This window comes from Delphinus delphis, chromosome 15 (assembly GCF_949987515.2).
Source record: "Delphinus delphis chromosome 15, mDelDel1.2, whole genome shotgun sequence".
In the NCBI taxonomy this organism is placed as follows: domain Eukaryota; kingdom Metazoa; phylum Chordata; class Mammalia; order Artiodactyla; family Delphinidae; genus Delphinus; species Delphinus delphis.
The window spans coordinates 79082490-79096297 of record NC_082697.1 but is presented as its reverse complement, the minus strand read 5'-3'; the positions used below and the strand labels follow the sequence as shown (position 1 = coordinate 79096297).

The following is a 13808-nucleotide window of genomic DNA, read 5'->3' as shown; positions in this document are numbered from 1 at the left end:
CAGATCACCTACTCTCCAAGGTCAGGTCCGTTTCCAGCTGCATCGAGCAACTGGAAAAATGCTGGAGCCAGTATCTGGCCTGCCCAGAAGGTAAGAGAGGTGAAGGAGAGGGTCTGTCACTAGTGACAGCTGGGCAGGGATCCGAGACGCTGGAACGTGGCAATGGTGACCATTTCCTAGGCACCCAGAAAGGAGTGTGTGTGTCTAACCTGCAAAGCGGGGAGGAAGGAGGTATGAAAGTGACCGCCCTCCCCCTCCAGCAGGACTGAGAAAGTTTCCTTTAAACTCCTGGCAGCTATCAGTGGGCTTCTGCACTCGGTAACCCTCCTGGCCCACTTGACCAGTGACACCATTGTTCATGGCAGCACCACCTGCCTTAGAGCCCCGCCAGAGCCTGCCGACTGTAAGTACCAGGGTGAGGGGCCACCACCACGGCACGGGGAGCAGGGGGCCTTTAAAAGTCTCTGTCGCCTTGCCTCTGCAGCTCTGACCGAGGCCTGTAAGCAGTATGGCAGGGAGACCCTCACCTATCTGTCTTTCCTGGAGGAAGAAGGAATCGTCGAGAGTGCCGACAGCACAGCCATGAGGAGCTGCCTCACCAGGATCACAGCCATCGGCGAGGTATCATCAGTGATATCCCTGGGGAATGTCGTTTTTTGGTATGAGTGCTGGGGATTTCTTCAGGGATCAGTGATGTTCTAAGCCAGTTCTTTCTGTACTTTAAACTTGATTCGGGAAGGTAGAGTTAGAACTGTAAAACTTGACCTTCTGAATGACTTTCCAGTTGTATTTAATTCACTGGATATTAATTACAAATCTTCTGTGTGATCATCACTGTGCTAAGCAGTGTCAAAGAAGGATGAGCACAGTTTTCCTGTTTTCAAGGGTTTTTATCTGGCTGGGCAGGTAACACCTAAAATGAAAATAATATATTTATTCACTCAATAAAGATGTAGTGAGTATGACCTATGTACAGGGAATTGTGCCAGGTGTAGTTCTACAGGGACAAATAGGTCCCCTGGGGAAGGTATGGTCTCCCTGGGGAAGAAAAATAAAGAAATCAACCTTTTTTAATTTTTATTTTATTTTTGGCTGCGTTGCGTCTTAGTTGCAGGGTCTTAGTTGCGGGATCTACGTTGAGGCATGCAGGATCTTTCATTGCGGCACATGGGCTCTTCGTTGCAGCACGCGGGCTTCTCTCTAGTTGTGGCACACAGGCTCCAGAGCATGTGGGCTCTGTAGTTTGTGGCACACTGGCTCTCTAGTTGTAGTGCGCAGGCTCAGTAGTTGTGGCACGTGGGCTTAGTTGCCCCGTGGTGTGTGGGATCTTAGTTCCCTGACCAGGGATTGAACCTGGGTCCCCTGCATTGAAAGGTGGATTCTTAACCACTGGACCATCGGGGAGTCCTGGAAATCAACCATTTCTATACAGTGTGATACAGATCTATTTAAGGAGTACACTGCAAGGCAGCTTTTAATTCCTAAAATAGTAGGAATATTACCACCTAAAATAGTGGGAATGATAAATTCAGAGAAGGAAGAGACCAGGGCCAGAGATCATATCCTCATCATCTCTCATTCAAACTCCGCCAAGTGGCTTGCAGGGTCTTAGTTCGCTGACCAGGGATCCAACCCATGGCAATGAAAGCACAGAGGCCTAACCACTGGACCGCCAGGGAATTCCCTCATCTGAATTTTTTTTTAATTTATTTATTTTATTTATTTTATTTTTGGCTGCATTGGGTCTTCGTTGCTGCACGCAGGCTTTCTCTAGTTGCGGCGAGCGGGGGGCTACCCTTCGTTGCAGTGCTCAGGCTTCTCATCGCGGTGGCTTCTCTTGTTGCGGAGCATGGGCTCTAGGTGCATGGGCTTCAGTAGTTGTAGCACGTGGGCTCAGTAGTTTTGGCTCGCGGGCTCTAGAGTGCAGGCTCAGTAGTTGTGGTGCACGGGCTTAGTTGCTCCGCGGCACGTGGGATCTTCCCGGACCAGGGCTCGAACCCGTGTCCCCTGCATTGGCAGGTGGATTCTTAACCACTGCACCACCAGGGAAGCCCTGAAGGTGTTTTTAAAGTACCTCCCAAGCAGCAAATACAGTCACTGCTGCACAATGGTGGGGTCAGGGTCTGAGCAGCTGCAACTGAATGGCCTTGTGTGGGGTTCAACAGGGATGGCCTTCTGGAAAGAGGTGGGTTCTGAGTGAGAATAGAGGTGGGAGGAGTGTGGAGTTGCAGAGCTCATGTGGTAGAGAGTTCCAGACAAGTCCCACCACAGCGTGCAGAAGTGTGTTACGTGGTGGGACCCTCCTACCTTCTGCCGTCATGTGGGGGTTACCTGTCCACCACGGGAGGGTAGAGAGGAGGTCAAAGGGTCATTTCCGCCTTCATGATGCTGTTCACAGGAGCTCCTGCCCAGAGGCCTGGACATCAAACAGGAGGAACTGGGGGACCTGGTGGACAAAGAGATGGCTGCCACTTCTGCTGCCATTGAAACCGCTACGGCCAGAATAGAGGTATGAAAGTCTCTGCAGGATCACCTAAGGTGATGCTGTGCAACTACCTTTTGGCAACATTGCCTGCTGGATATATCTTAGCAGTTCTCTGCAGAGCCCCCTATAAAACAAACCAAAACCCAAATCCCCTGGGATCTCTGAGTTACAGAAAATAGAAAGTTCTCCAAGGGAAGATGAGCAGTTTCCTCAAGGATCACATACTTTGGTGTCAGGCCATCCTACATTCAAGCTCCAGACTGACCGCTGAGTTACATTAACCCCGCTAAGATTCGGATTCCTTTTCTATATGATGGTGATGATAACAGTACCTTCCTCACAGGGGTGTTGTAAAGAGCTCAGTGAGGTAATGCACATGGATCTCAGTGCCAGGCACTCAGTAAACCAACGGTAACTGTTGTCTCAGGGAAAAGCTGAGCGGGCACCATTGGAAAGGTCACATGTTACTCCTTTGATGGAAGACTCAGGCCATCTGCCTTGGTGTGCTGCCTGCCTCGAGGACCTGGTAGCAGCTGCCCCTGTTGGCTGGTGCCGTAGCTCTCAGAGTTCTGTGCACATCAGCCCAGGTGCCAAAATGTCAAGACACAGACTATAGCTCCAGCTGCCTCCCACTGAATAGACCGGAGGTCTGGGTTCTTTTCCTGACTCTCACGAGGACATGGGTGGGCACTTCTAGGTTTCTCAGCTACTGCAGGATGTTGGACCCCAGGTGTAGCAGGACACCAGTGGGTTCTCAGTACCTGTGATGTACTGAGAAACTCTGCTTCTTTTTTAATAGGAGATGCTCAGCAAATCCCGAGCTGGAGACACAGGAGTTAAATTGGAGGTGAATGAAAGGTCAGTCTGAGCGGCGTGGTGACACCTAGGTGATCAGGATCTGTCTTTCCTGTACTGGATCATACTGATTAGAATAGAACCTTAGCCACCACAGGGAAGGGCTGAGTCTATGGAATTGTCAATATCAGTATTAATGATGACCATGATATCAATATTGCATTATAGGGGAAAGAAACCCCAAGAGTCACTACTTACCTATTCCTTATGAAGAAGATCCACAATCAAGTCTCCTCTCTCACCCCCCTTTCCTTCAGAGCTTCACCTCCAGAATATTCCCTGCCTTTTTTCCCATCCCAAGTTTGCGTGTGTTCAGGAGAGAAAAAGAAAACAAGTCTTCCGCATTGTTTTTGGTCTCTGTTTTGTGTCCCTGACTTTTTTGTTGTTGTTTTTGCTTGTTGCAGGATCCTTGGCTCCTGTACCAGCCTAATGCAGGCTATTAAGGTCCTGATCGTGGCCTCAAAGGAGCTCCAGAGAGAGATAGTGGAGAGTGGCCGGGTAAGCATGGGTGAGGGCCCTAGACAGAGCAAACATCGGTTACTGATTCCCAGCTCAGTGAGAGGTGGAGTCTACTCGATACACATTCAGTGAGGTCTAGGTGTGCTGCCGTCCAGCCATATGTGTCCACCTGAGGGCACAGCTGCCACTCCCATGGACGTCAACAAATGCTATGGAAAGAAGCTGGGGCATGGCCAGGTCCCCGGAGGGCAGTCGGCCAGAGCCTCCAGCGGCAGGCTCATTCACCCCAGTGGATGTCACTGGAACCTGCCATGGAAGCCCAGTGTGCATTGCAAGTCTGGACTCTCGGAGGAGGGAGTGAGGACTTTTAAAACCAGCCAAATCAGAAATGCCAACCTGGTGCTGACTCTCCACTGTGGGCTCTGCCCATGTCTCTTTCTGTGCATGCGGGATCTTAGTTCCCCTACCAGGGATCAAACCCGCACCCCCTGCAGTGGAAGCGCAGGGTCTTAACCACCGGACTGCTGGGGAAGTCCCTGCCATGTCTCTTTCCAACAGCAGTTAACTCGCAGTGATTCAGACAGACTCTGCCTCCGTCCCTTGTTGACATCATCACTTCAGTTTTCTTGCTCCTTTGCTGGCGTCATCAGCCTCTTTTTTCCTTTCTCATGTGCCCGTGTGTGGCTGCAGCTCAGGAGACAAAGGTCCAGAGAGGGGGCTATGAGCCTAAAAACAATCCTATAAAGAACGAAGCTATACCGTTTACCGCGTGATGTTACAGTGAAATGACTGCCAGCCTTCAAGGAAGCAGGGTCTCATCAAAAGTAAAATCTGCCAGCACCCGGAGTTTGAATTTCTCAGGTTCCAGAATTGTTTAATATTTTGATGAGTAAAATGTATCTGGCTCATCATAAATGTATGGTGGAGTAGAAGGACGTGCTCTCACTCCCTCTTGTGAGAACACCAGAATCACAACTAGCTGCTGGACAATCATTGACAGGAAGACACTGGAACTCACCAGAAAAGATACCCCACATCCAAAGACAAAGGAGAAGCCACAGTGAGATGGTAGGAGGGGCGCAATCACAGTAAAATCAAATCCCATAACTGCTGGGTGGCTGACTCACAGACTGGAGAACACTTAAACTACAGAAGTCCACCCACTGGAGTGAAGGTTCTGAGCCCCACGTCAGGCTTCCCAACCTGAGGGTCTGGCAACGGGAGGAGGAATTCCTAGAGAATCAGACTTTGAAGCCTAGTGGGATTTGACTGCAGGACTTTGACAGGACTGGGCAAAACAGAGACTCCACTCTTGGAGGCCACACACAAAGTAGTGTGCACGTCAGGACCCAGGGGAAGGAGCAGTGACCCCAGGCAAGACGGAACCAGGCCTACTTGGTAGTGTTGGAGGGTCTCCTGCAGAGGCGGGGGGTGGCTGTGGCTCACCATGGGGACAAGGACACAGGCAGCAGATGTTCTGGGAAGTACTCCTTGACGTGAGCCCTCCCAGAGTCTGTCATTAGCCCCACCAAAGAGCCCAGGCAGGCTCCAATGTTGGGTCACCTCAGGCCAAACAACCAACAGGGAGGGAACCCAGCCTCACCTATCAGCAGTCAAGCAGATTAAAGTTCTACTGAGCTCTGCCCACCAGAGCAACACCCAGCTCTACCCACCACCAGTCCCTCCCATCAGGGAACCTGCACAAGCCTCTTAGATAGCCTCATCCACCAGAGGGCGGACAGCAGAAGCAAGAGGAACTACAATCCTGCAGCCTGTGGAACAAAAACCACATTCACAGAAACATAGACAAGATGAAAAGGCAGAAAAGGCAGAGGGCTATGTACCAGATGAAGGAACAGCTCTACAACAAATGCTAAAGGAACTTCTCTAAGTGGGAAACACAAGAGAAGAAAAGGACCTACAAACACGAACCCAAAACAATTAAGAAAATGGTCATAGGAACATACATATCGATAATTACCTTAAACGTGAATGGATTAAATGCTCCAACCAAAAGACACAGGCTTCATGAATGGATACAAAAACAAGACCCATATATATGCTCTGTACAAGAGACCCACTTCAGACCTAGGGACACATACAGACTGAAAGTGAGGGGAGGGAAAAAGATATTCCATGCAAATGGAAATCAAAAGAAAGCTGGAGTAGCTATACTCATATCAGATAAAATAGACTTTAAAATAAAGAATGTTACAAGAGACAAGGAAGGACATTACATAATGATCAAGGGATCAATCCAAGAAGAAGAGATAACAATTATAAATATATATGCACCCAACACAGGAGCACCTCAATACATAAGGCAACTGCTAACAGCTATAAAAGAGGAAATCGACAGTAACACAATAATAGTGGGGGACTTTAACACCTCACTTACACCAATGGACAGATCATCCAAACAGAAAATAAATAAGGAAACAGAAGCTTTAAATGACACAATAGACCAGATAGAGTTAGTTGATATTTATAGGACATTCCATCCAAAAACAGCAGATTACAATTTCTTCTCAAGTGTGCATGGAACATTCTCCAGGATAGATCACATCTTGAGTCACAAATCAAGCCTCAGTAAATTTAAGAAAATTGAAATCATATCAAGCATCTTTTCTGACCATTATGCTATGAGATTAGAAATGAATTACAAGGAAAAAAAAACGTAAAAAACACAAGCACATGGAAGCTAAACAATACATTACTACATAACCAAGAGATCACTGAAGAAATCAAAGAGGAAATCAAAAAATACCTAGAGACAAATGACAATGAAAACACGATGATACAAAACCTATGGGATGCAGCAAAACCAGTTCTAAGAGGGAAGTTTATAGCTATACAAGCCTATCTCAAGAAACAAGAAAAATCTCAAATAATCTAACCTTACACCTAAAGAAACTAGAGAAATAAGAACAAACAAAACCCAAAGTTAGCAGAAGGAAAGAAATCATAAAGATCACAGCAGGAATAAATGAAAGAGAAACAAAGAAAACAGTAGCAAAGATCAGTAAAACTAAAAGCTGGTTCTTTGAGAAGATAAACAAAATTGATAAACCATTAGCCAGACTCATCAAGAAAAAGAGGGAGAGGACTCAAATCAATAAAATTAGAAATGAAAATGGAGAAGTTACAACAGACACCGCAGAAATACAAAGCATCCTAAGAGACTACTACAAGCAACTCTATGCCAATAAAATGGACAACCTAGAAGAAATGGACAAATTCTTAGAAAGGTATAACCTTCCAAGAGTGAACCAGGAAGAAATAGAAAATATGAACAGACCAATCACAGGTAATGAAATTGAAACTGTGATTAAAAATCTTCCAACAAACAAAAGTCCAGGACCAGATGGCTTCACAGGTAAATTCTATCAAACATTTAGAGAAGAGCTAACACCCATCCTGCTCAAACTCTTCCAAAAAATTGCAGAGGAAGGAACACTCCCAAACTCATTCTGTGAGGCAACCATCACCCTGATACCAAAACCAAACAAAGATACTACAAAAAAAGAAAATTACAGACCAATAGCACTGATGAATATAGATGCAAATATCCTCAACAAAATACTAGCAAACAGAATCCAACAACACATTAAAAGGATCATACGCCATGATCAAGTGGGATTTATCCCAGGGATGCAAGGATTCTTCAATATACGCTAATCAATCAATGTGATACACCATATTAACAAACTGAAGAATAAAAATCATATGATCATCTCAATAGATGCAGAAAAAGTTTTTGACAAAATTCAACACCCATTTATGATAAAAACTCTCCAGAAAGTGGGCATAGAGGGAACCTACCTCAACATAATAAAGGCCACATATGACAAACCCACAGCAAACATCATTCTCAATGGTGAAGAACTGAAAGCATTTCCTCTAAGATCAGGAACAAGACAAGGATGTCCACTCTCACCACTATTATTCAACATAGTTTTGGAAGTCCTAGCCACGGCAATCAGAGAAGAAAAAGAAATAAAAGTAATACAAATTGGAAAAGGAGAAGTAAAACTGTCACAGTTTGCAGATGACGTGATACTATACATAGAGAATCCTAAAGATGTCACCAGAAAACTACTAGAGCTAATCAATGAATTTGGGAAAGTTGCAGGATACAAAATTAATGCACAGAAAGCTCTTGCATTCCTATACACTAATGATGAAAAATCTGAAAGAGTAAATAAGGAAACACTCCCACTTACCATTGCAACAAAAAGGATAAAATACCTAGGAATAAACCTATCTAGGTTTATTTTGTATGAATAAACACAAAAGTCCTGTATGCAGAAAACTATAAGACACTGATGAAAGAAATTCAAGATGATACCAACAGATGGAGAGATATACCATGTTCTTGGATTGGAAGGATCAATATTGTGAAAATGACTATACTACCCAAAGCAATCTACAGATTCAATGCAATCCCTGTCAAATTATCAATGGCATTTTTTAGGGAACTAGAACAAAAAATCAAAATTTGTATGGAGACACAAAAGACCCTGAATAGCCAAAGCAGTCTTGAGGGAAAAAAACGGAGCTGGAGGAATCAGATTCCCCAACTTAAGACTATACTACAAAGCTACAGTAACCAAAACAATATGGTACTGGCACAAAAACAGAAACATAGATCAATGGAACAAGATAGAAAGCCCAGAGATAAACCCACACACCTGTGGTCAATTAATCTATGACAAAGGAGGCAAGGATATACAATGGAGAAAAGACATTCTCTTCAATAAGTGTTGCTGGGAAAACTGGACAGCTACATGTAAAAGAATGAAATTAGAACACTCCCTAACACCATACACAAAAATAAACTCAAAATGGATTAGAGACCTAAATGTAAGACCAGACCCTATAAAACTCTTAGAGGAAAACATAGGAAGAACACTCTTTGACATAAATCACAGCAAGATCTTTTTTTGATCCACCTCCTAGAGTAATGGAAATAAAAGCAAAAATAAACAAATGGGACCTAATGAAACTTCAAAGCTTTCGCACAGCAAAGGAAACCATAAACAAGATGAAAAGACAACCCTCAGAATGGGAGAAAATATTTGCAAACGAATCAACGGACAAAGGATTAATCTCTAAAATATGTAAACAGCTCATGCAGCTCATTATTAAAGAAACAACCAAATCCAAAAATGGGCAGAAGACCTAAATAGACATTTCTCCAAAGAAGACATACAGGTGGCCAAGAAGCACATGAAAAACTGCTCAACATCACTAATTATGAGCGAAATGCAAATCAAAACTACAATGAGGTATCACCTCACACCAGTCAGAATGGGCATCATCAAAAAGTCTACAAACATCAAATGCTGGAGAGAGTATGGAGAAAAGGGAACCCTCTTGCACTGTTGGCGAGAATGTAAATTGATGCAGCCACTATGGAGAACAGTATGGACGTTCCTTAAAAAACTAAAAGTAGGGGCTTGCCTGGTGGTGCAGTGGTTGAGAGTCCGCCTGCCGATGCAGGGGACATGGGTTCGTGCCCCGGTCCGGGAAGATCCCACATGCCGCGGAGCGGCTGGGCCTGTGGGCCATGGCCGCTGAGCCTGCGCGTCCAGAGCTTGTGCTCCGCAACGGGAGAGGCCACAACAGAGAGAGGCCCAAATACAGCAAAAAAAAAAAACAAAAAAAAAAAACTAAAAGTAGAATTACCATATGATCCAGTGATCCCACTACTGGGCATATACCCAGAGAAAACCATCATTCAAAAACACACATGCACCCCAGTGTTCTTTGCAGCACTATTTACAATAGCCAAGTCATGGAAGCAACCTAAATGCCCATCGACAGACGAATGGATAAAGAAGTTGTGGTATATATATACAATGGAATGTTACTCAGCCATAAAAAGGAACGAAATTGGGTCATTTGTTGAGACGTGGATGGATCTAGAGACTGTCATACAGGGTGAAGTAAGTCAGAAAGAGAAAAACAAATATTGTATATTAACGCAATATGTGGAACCTAGAAAAATGGTACAGATGAACCGGTTTGCAGGGCAGAAGTTGAGACACAGATGTAGAGAACAAACATATGGACACCAAGGCGGGAAAGCTGTGGGAGAGTGGGGATGGTGGTGTGATGAATTGAGCGATTGGGATCGACATGTATACACTGATGTTGATAAAACTGATGACTAATAACCTGCTGTATAAAAAAATAAGTAAAATTAAATTAAAAAAAAAAGAACAGAGCTATATCTGCTTTGGTGGCGCTTTTTATCAGTCCGAGAGGTGATGTTTTCTGCCCCCAAAATAGAAGGAGGGACTGAGCAAGGAGTATCTGTAGATTCTCAGACTGTCCGGTACTTCCGAAGCATAAAAGCATTTTAAAATTCCAAGTAGGAATTATTATATTTTTCTTTCAGTTTTATTGAGATATAATTGACACACAGCGCTGTATCAGTTTAAGGTGTACAACGTAATGCTTTGACTTAACACATATGAAGCGATTATCCCAGTAAGTTTAGTGAACAACCGTCATCTCTTATAGATACAAAATGAAAGAAAGAAAACAAGCTTTTTCCTTGTGACGAGAACTCTTAGGATTTAGTCTCAGTATCTTTCATGTATAACACGCAGCAGTGTTCATTATATTTTTCATGTTGTACATTACATCCCTAGTACTTATTTATGTTATAACTGGAAGTCACACCTTTTGTCTCCCTTCCTCCAATTCCCTCCCCCACCCCTCAGCAATTATTTTTTTAATCACTCACTGGGTACTCACTGTCCTCTTTTGGCAAATCACAGAGAGCGGCTAGACTCCCCTCAGATCATAAGTTATTTGTATTTACATATAAATAATATATATATTCTTATATATACAATATAGAGATATTGGGATGTGATAGAAATGCTACAGGCTTTGGAGTCAGAAAAGCCTAGGATTTATTTCCATTTATTTCCTGCATATCCTTAGGGAAAGTATTTTTGCCTCTCTGAATTTTAGTTTTCTCATCTTTAAAAATGGGAATGATAATTACTCAGCCATAAAAAGAAACGAAATTGAGCTATTTGTAATGAGGTGGATAGACCTAGAATCTGTCATACAGAGTGAAGTAAGTCAGAAAGAAAAAGACAAATACCGTATGCTAACACATATATATGGAATTTAAGAAAAAAAAATGTCATGAAGAACCTAGGGGTAAGGCAGGAATAAAGACGCAGACCTCCTATAGAACGGACTTGAGGTTATGGGGAGGGGGAAGGGTGAGCTGTGACAGGGCGAGAGAGAGTCATGGACATATACACACTAACAAACGTAGTAAGGTAGATAGCTAGTGGGAAGCAGCCGCATGGCACAGGGATATTGGCTTGGTGCTTTGTGACAGCCTGGAGGGGTGGGATAGGGAGGGTGGGAGGGAGGGAGATGCAAGAGGGAAGACATATGGGAACATATGTTTATGTATGACTAATTCACTTTGTTATAAAGCAGAAACTAACACACCATTGTAAAGCAATTATACCCCAATAAAGATGTTAAAAAAAAAATGGGAATGATAATGCTCACCCCTCGGGGTTACTGTGAAGACTGCATGGGATAATATATATAAAAGCACCTGGCACACAGTAGGCACACGATAAAAGATAGCTAATAGTATTTTTCACTTCCCTAGGGTACAGCATCCCCTAAAGAGTTTTATGCCAAGAATTCTCGATGGACGGAAGGACTTATCTCGGCCTCTAAAGCTGTGGGCTGGGGAGCCACTGTCATGGTGTAAGTATCCATCCATCCCAAGGCTCCTCACTTCACCCTGCTTTCCAATGATCCACCCCAGAGAACAACTAAGGGGAAGAATCTGCCCCCTAGAAATGAACTGTTGATAGGGAAGTTAATAGGACTGAAAGTTTCAAAGGGAGTCTGGGTCTGAATATAAAGAAGATGTGGTACATATATACAATGGAATATTACTCAGCCATAAAAAGGAACGAAACTGGGTCATTTGTAGAGACATGGATGGTCCTAGAGACTGTCATACAGAGTGAAGTAAGTCAGAAAGAGAAAAACAAATATTGTATATTAACGCATATATGTGGAATCTAGAAAAATGGTACAGATGAACCGGTTTGCAAGGCAGAAATAGAGACACAGATGTAGAGAACAAATGTATGGACACCGAGGGGGGAAAGCGGGGGGTGGTGGTGGTGGGATGAATTGGGTGATTGGGATTGACATGTATACACTAATATGTATAAAATAGATAACTAATAAGAACCTGCTGTATAAAAAAAATTAATTTCAAAAAAAAAGGAGTCTGGGTCTCCTGGAGCAACACGGCGGGTGGGGCGGGCTGGCTGAGCTCCCTGTCTGCCAGGGTGATGGGCGTGGTCTAAAGGTGAGGTCATTAGAGGTTGCAGCTGTCAGTTTCATAACCCATCTGGTTCTCACCTGACTATCAGGGATGCAGCTGATCTAGTGGTACAAGGCCGAGGGAAATTTGAGGAGCTGATGGTCTGCTCGCATGAAATTGCTGCTAGCACCGCCCAGCTTGTGGCCGCATCCAAGGTAGGACCTGTGTTGGGCTCCCCAGGACACTGTAAGTTCTGACTGGGTTAGAAAATATACCTGGACCATGGCACTGGCCCCAAGAACTGATTATTTATCCAGTATCCAGGTAGGTTGAGTCCCAGATAAAAATTCTGTCTCCAAGGGTCCCCTAAAAGCCTTTCGGCAGGGAGCCCCTCTAACCCACCTCTCCACGTGCATGCCTTTTGTCTTCATCATTTTTATTGCAAGTGGCCTTTACGTGTCCAGCCATGCCAACCTCTGATGAGCAATCGTACGTTCAAGGAGCGCTCAAATAAGGAAAATGCCGGCCCAGTAAGCTGGTTACCTGGCTTGGCTCTGAAGTTCCACAATTAATGTCTGCCTCTCTTCAAAAGGGTCCAGATTTGAACCATTGCCCCAGCTAATCCTAATGCAAAGCTCGTCACCAAAATCCTTCCATGAGTTGTAGAGTTCCCCAGGGAGTGTTCTTTTACTGTCCTTATTTATTGTTGTCCCAAAATAGTGATAAAGCTAGAGTTCGAGGCCACCAAGTAAATAAGCCAGGAATGATTTTGTTTTTAATTTATTTGTTTAATTTATTTATTATTTTTGGCTGTGTTGGGTCTTCGTTGCTGAGTGCAGGCTTCCTCTAGTTGCAGCGAGCCGGGGCTACTCTTCGTTGCAGTGCGCGGGCTTCTCATTGCAGTGGCTTCTCTTGTTGTGGAGCACAGGCTCTAGGCACACGGGCTTCAGTAGTTGTGGCTCGCGGGCTCCAGTAGTTGTGGTTCGTGGGCTTCAGTAGTTGTGGCTCGCGGCTTCAGTAGTTGTGGCTTGCAGGCTGTAGAGCGCAGGCTAGGTAGTTGTGGCACACGGGCTTAGTTAGTTGCTCCACGACATGTGGGATCTTCTTGAACACTAGGGCTCAAACCTGTGTTCCCTGCATTGGCAGGCGAATTCTTAACCACTGCGCCACCAGGGAAGCCCCAGAAATGATTTTTGATATTAGAGAGAGATGCCAGGAGTTGACCCCCTAGGTAGCGATTTTTGAGAAGTTGAGTGGTGACCACAGCAGAGCCCATATATTTGTCAAGAACCATCAGACCGACTATCTGATTCCATCCTTGCTGCTCTATGTTGTGTGACGCTAAATCTGCTTGGTCCTGGCAGGTGAAAGCTGATAAGGACAGCCCAAACCTGGCCCAGCTGCAGCAGGCCTCTCGGGGCGTGAACCAGGCCACCGCCACAGTTGTGGCCTCAACCATTTCTGGCAAATCACAGATCGAGGACACAGGTAGCCTTTCAGAAGCAGCGCTTTTCTCATCCATCCCATGTGGCTGCTCGTTACATTCTTCTCCACGATTCCGATCTCCCACAGTCCTGTTTCCAAATTCTGTCTTATTTTTCATCTTTGTACATTCAAACTTACCTTCTCAAAAGTTGAGACACCACACAAGCATGCTGTTGGTCACTCTAGGGACAGGCC

General features: G+C 44.6%; 1 protein-coding gene across 1 annotated transcript in view; it reads left to right on the top strand.

The window, feature by feature from the left end:
- HIP1 (huntingtin interacting protein 1) overlaps window positions 1-13808 on the top strand; it is a 153131-nt gene that overhangs the window by 131802 nt on the left and 7521 nt on the right. The window contains exons 20-28 of the mRNA XM_060032258.1: window positions 4-90; window positions 296-403; window positions 485-621; window positions 2399-2509; window positions 3285-3343; window positions 3745-3838; window positions 11454-11554; window positions 12238-12343; window positions 13493-13616. Of these exons, the coding sequence (XP_059888241.1) occupies window positions 4-90; window positions 296-403; window positions 485-621; window positions 2399-2509; window positions 3285-3343; window positions 3745-3838; window positions 11454-11554; window positions 12238-12343; window positions 13493-13616 (927 nt within the window). The remainder of the gene's footprint in view (window positions 1-3; window positions 91-295; window positions 404-484; window positions 622-2398; window positions 2510-3284; window positions 3344-3744; window positions 3839-11453; window positions 11555-12237; window positions 12344-13492; window positions 13617-13808) is intronic.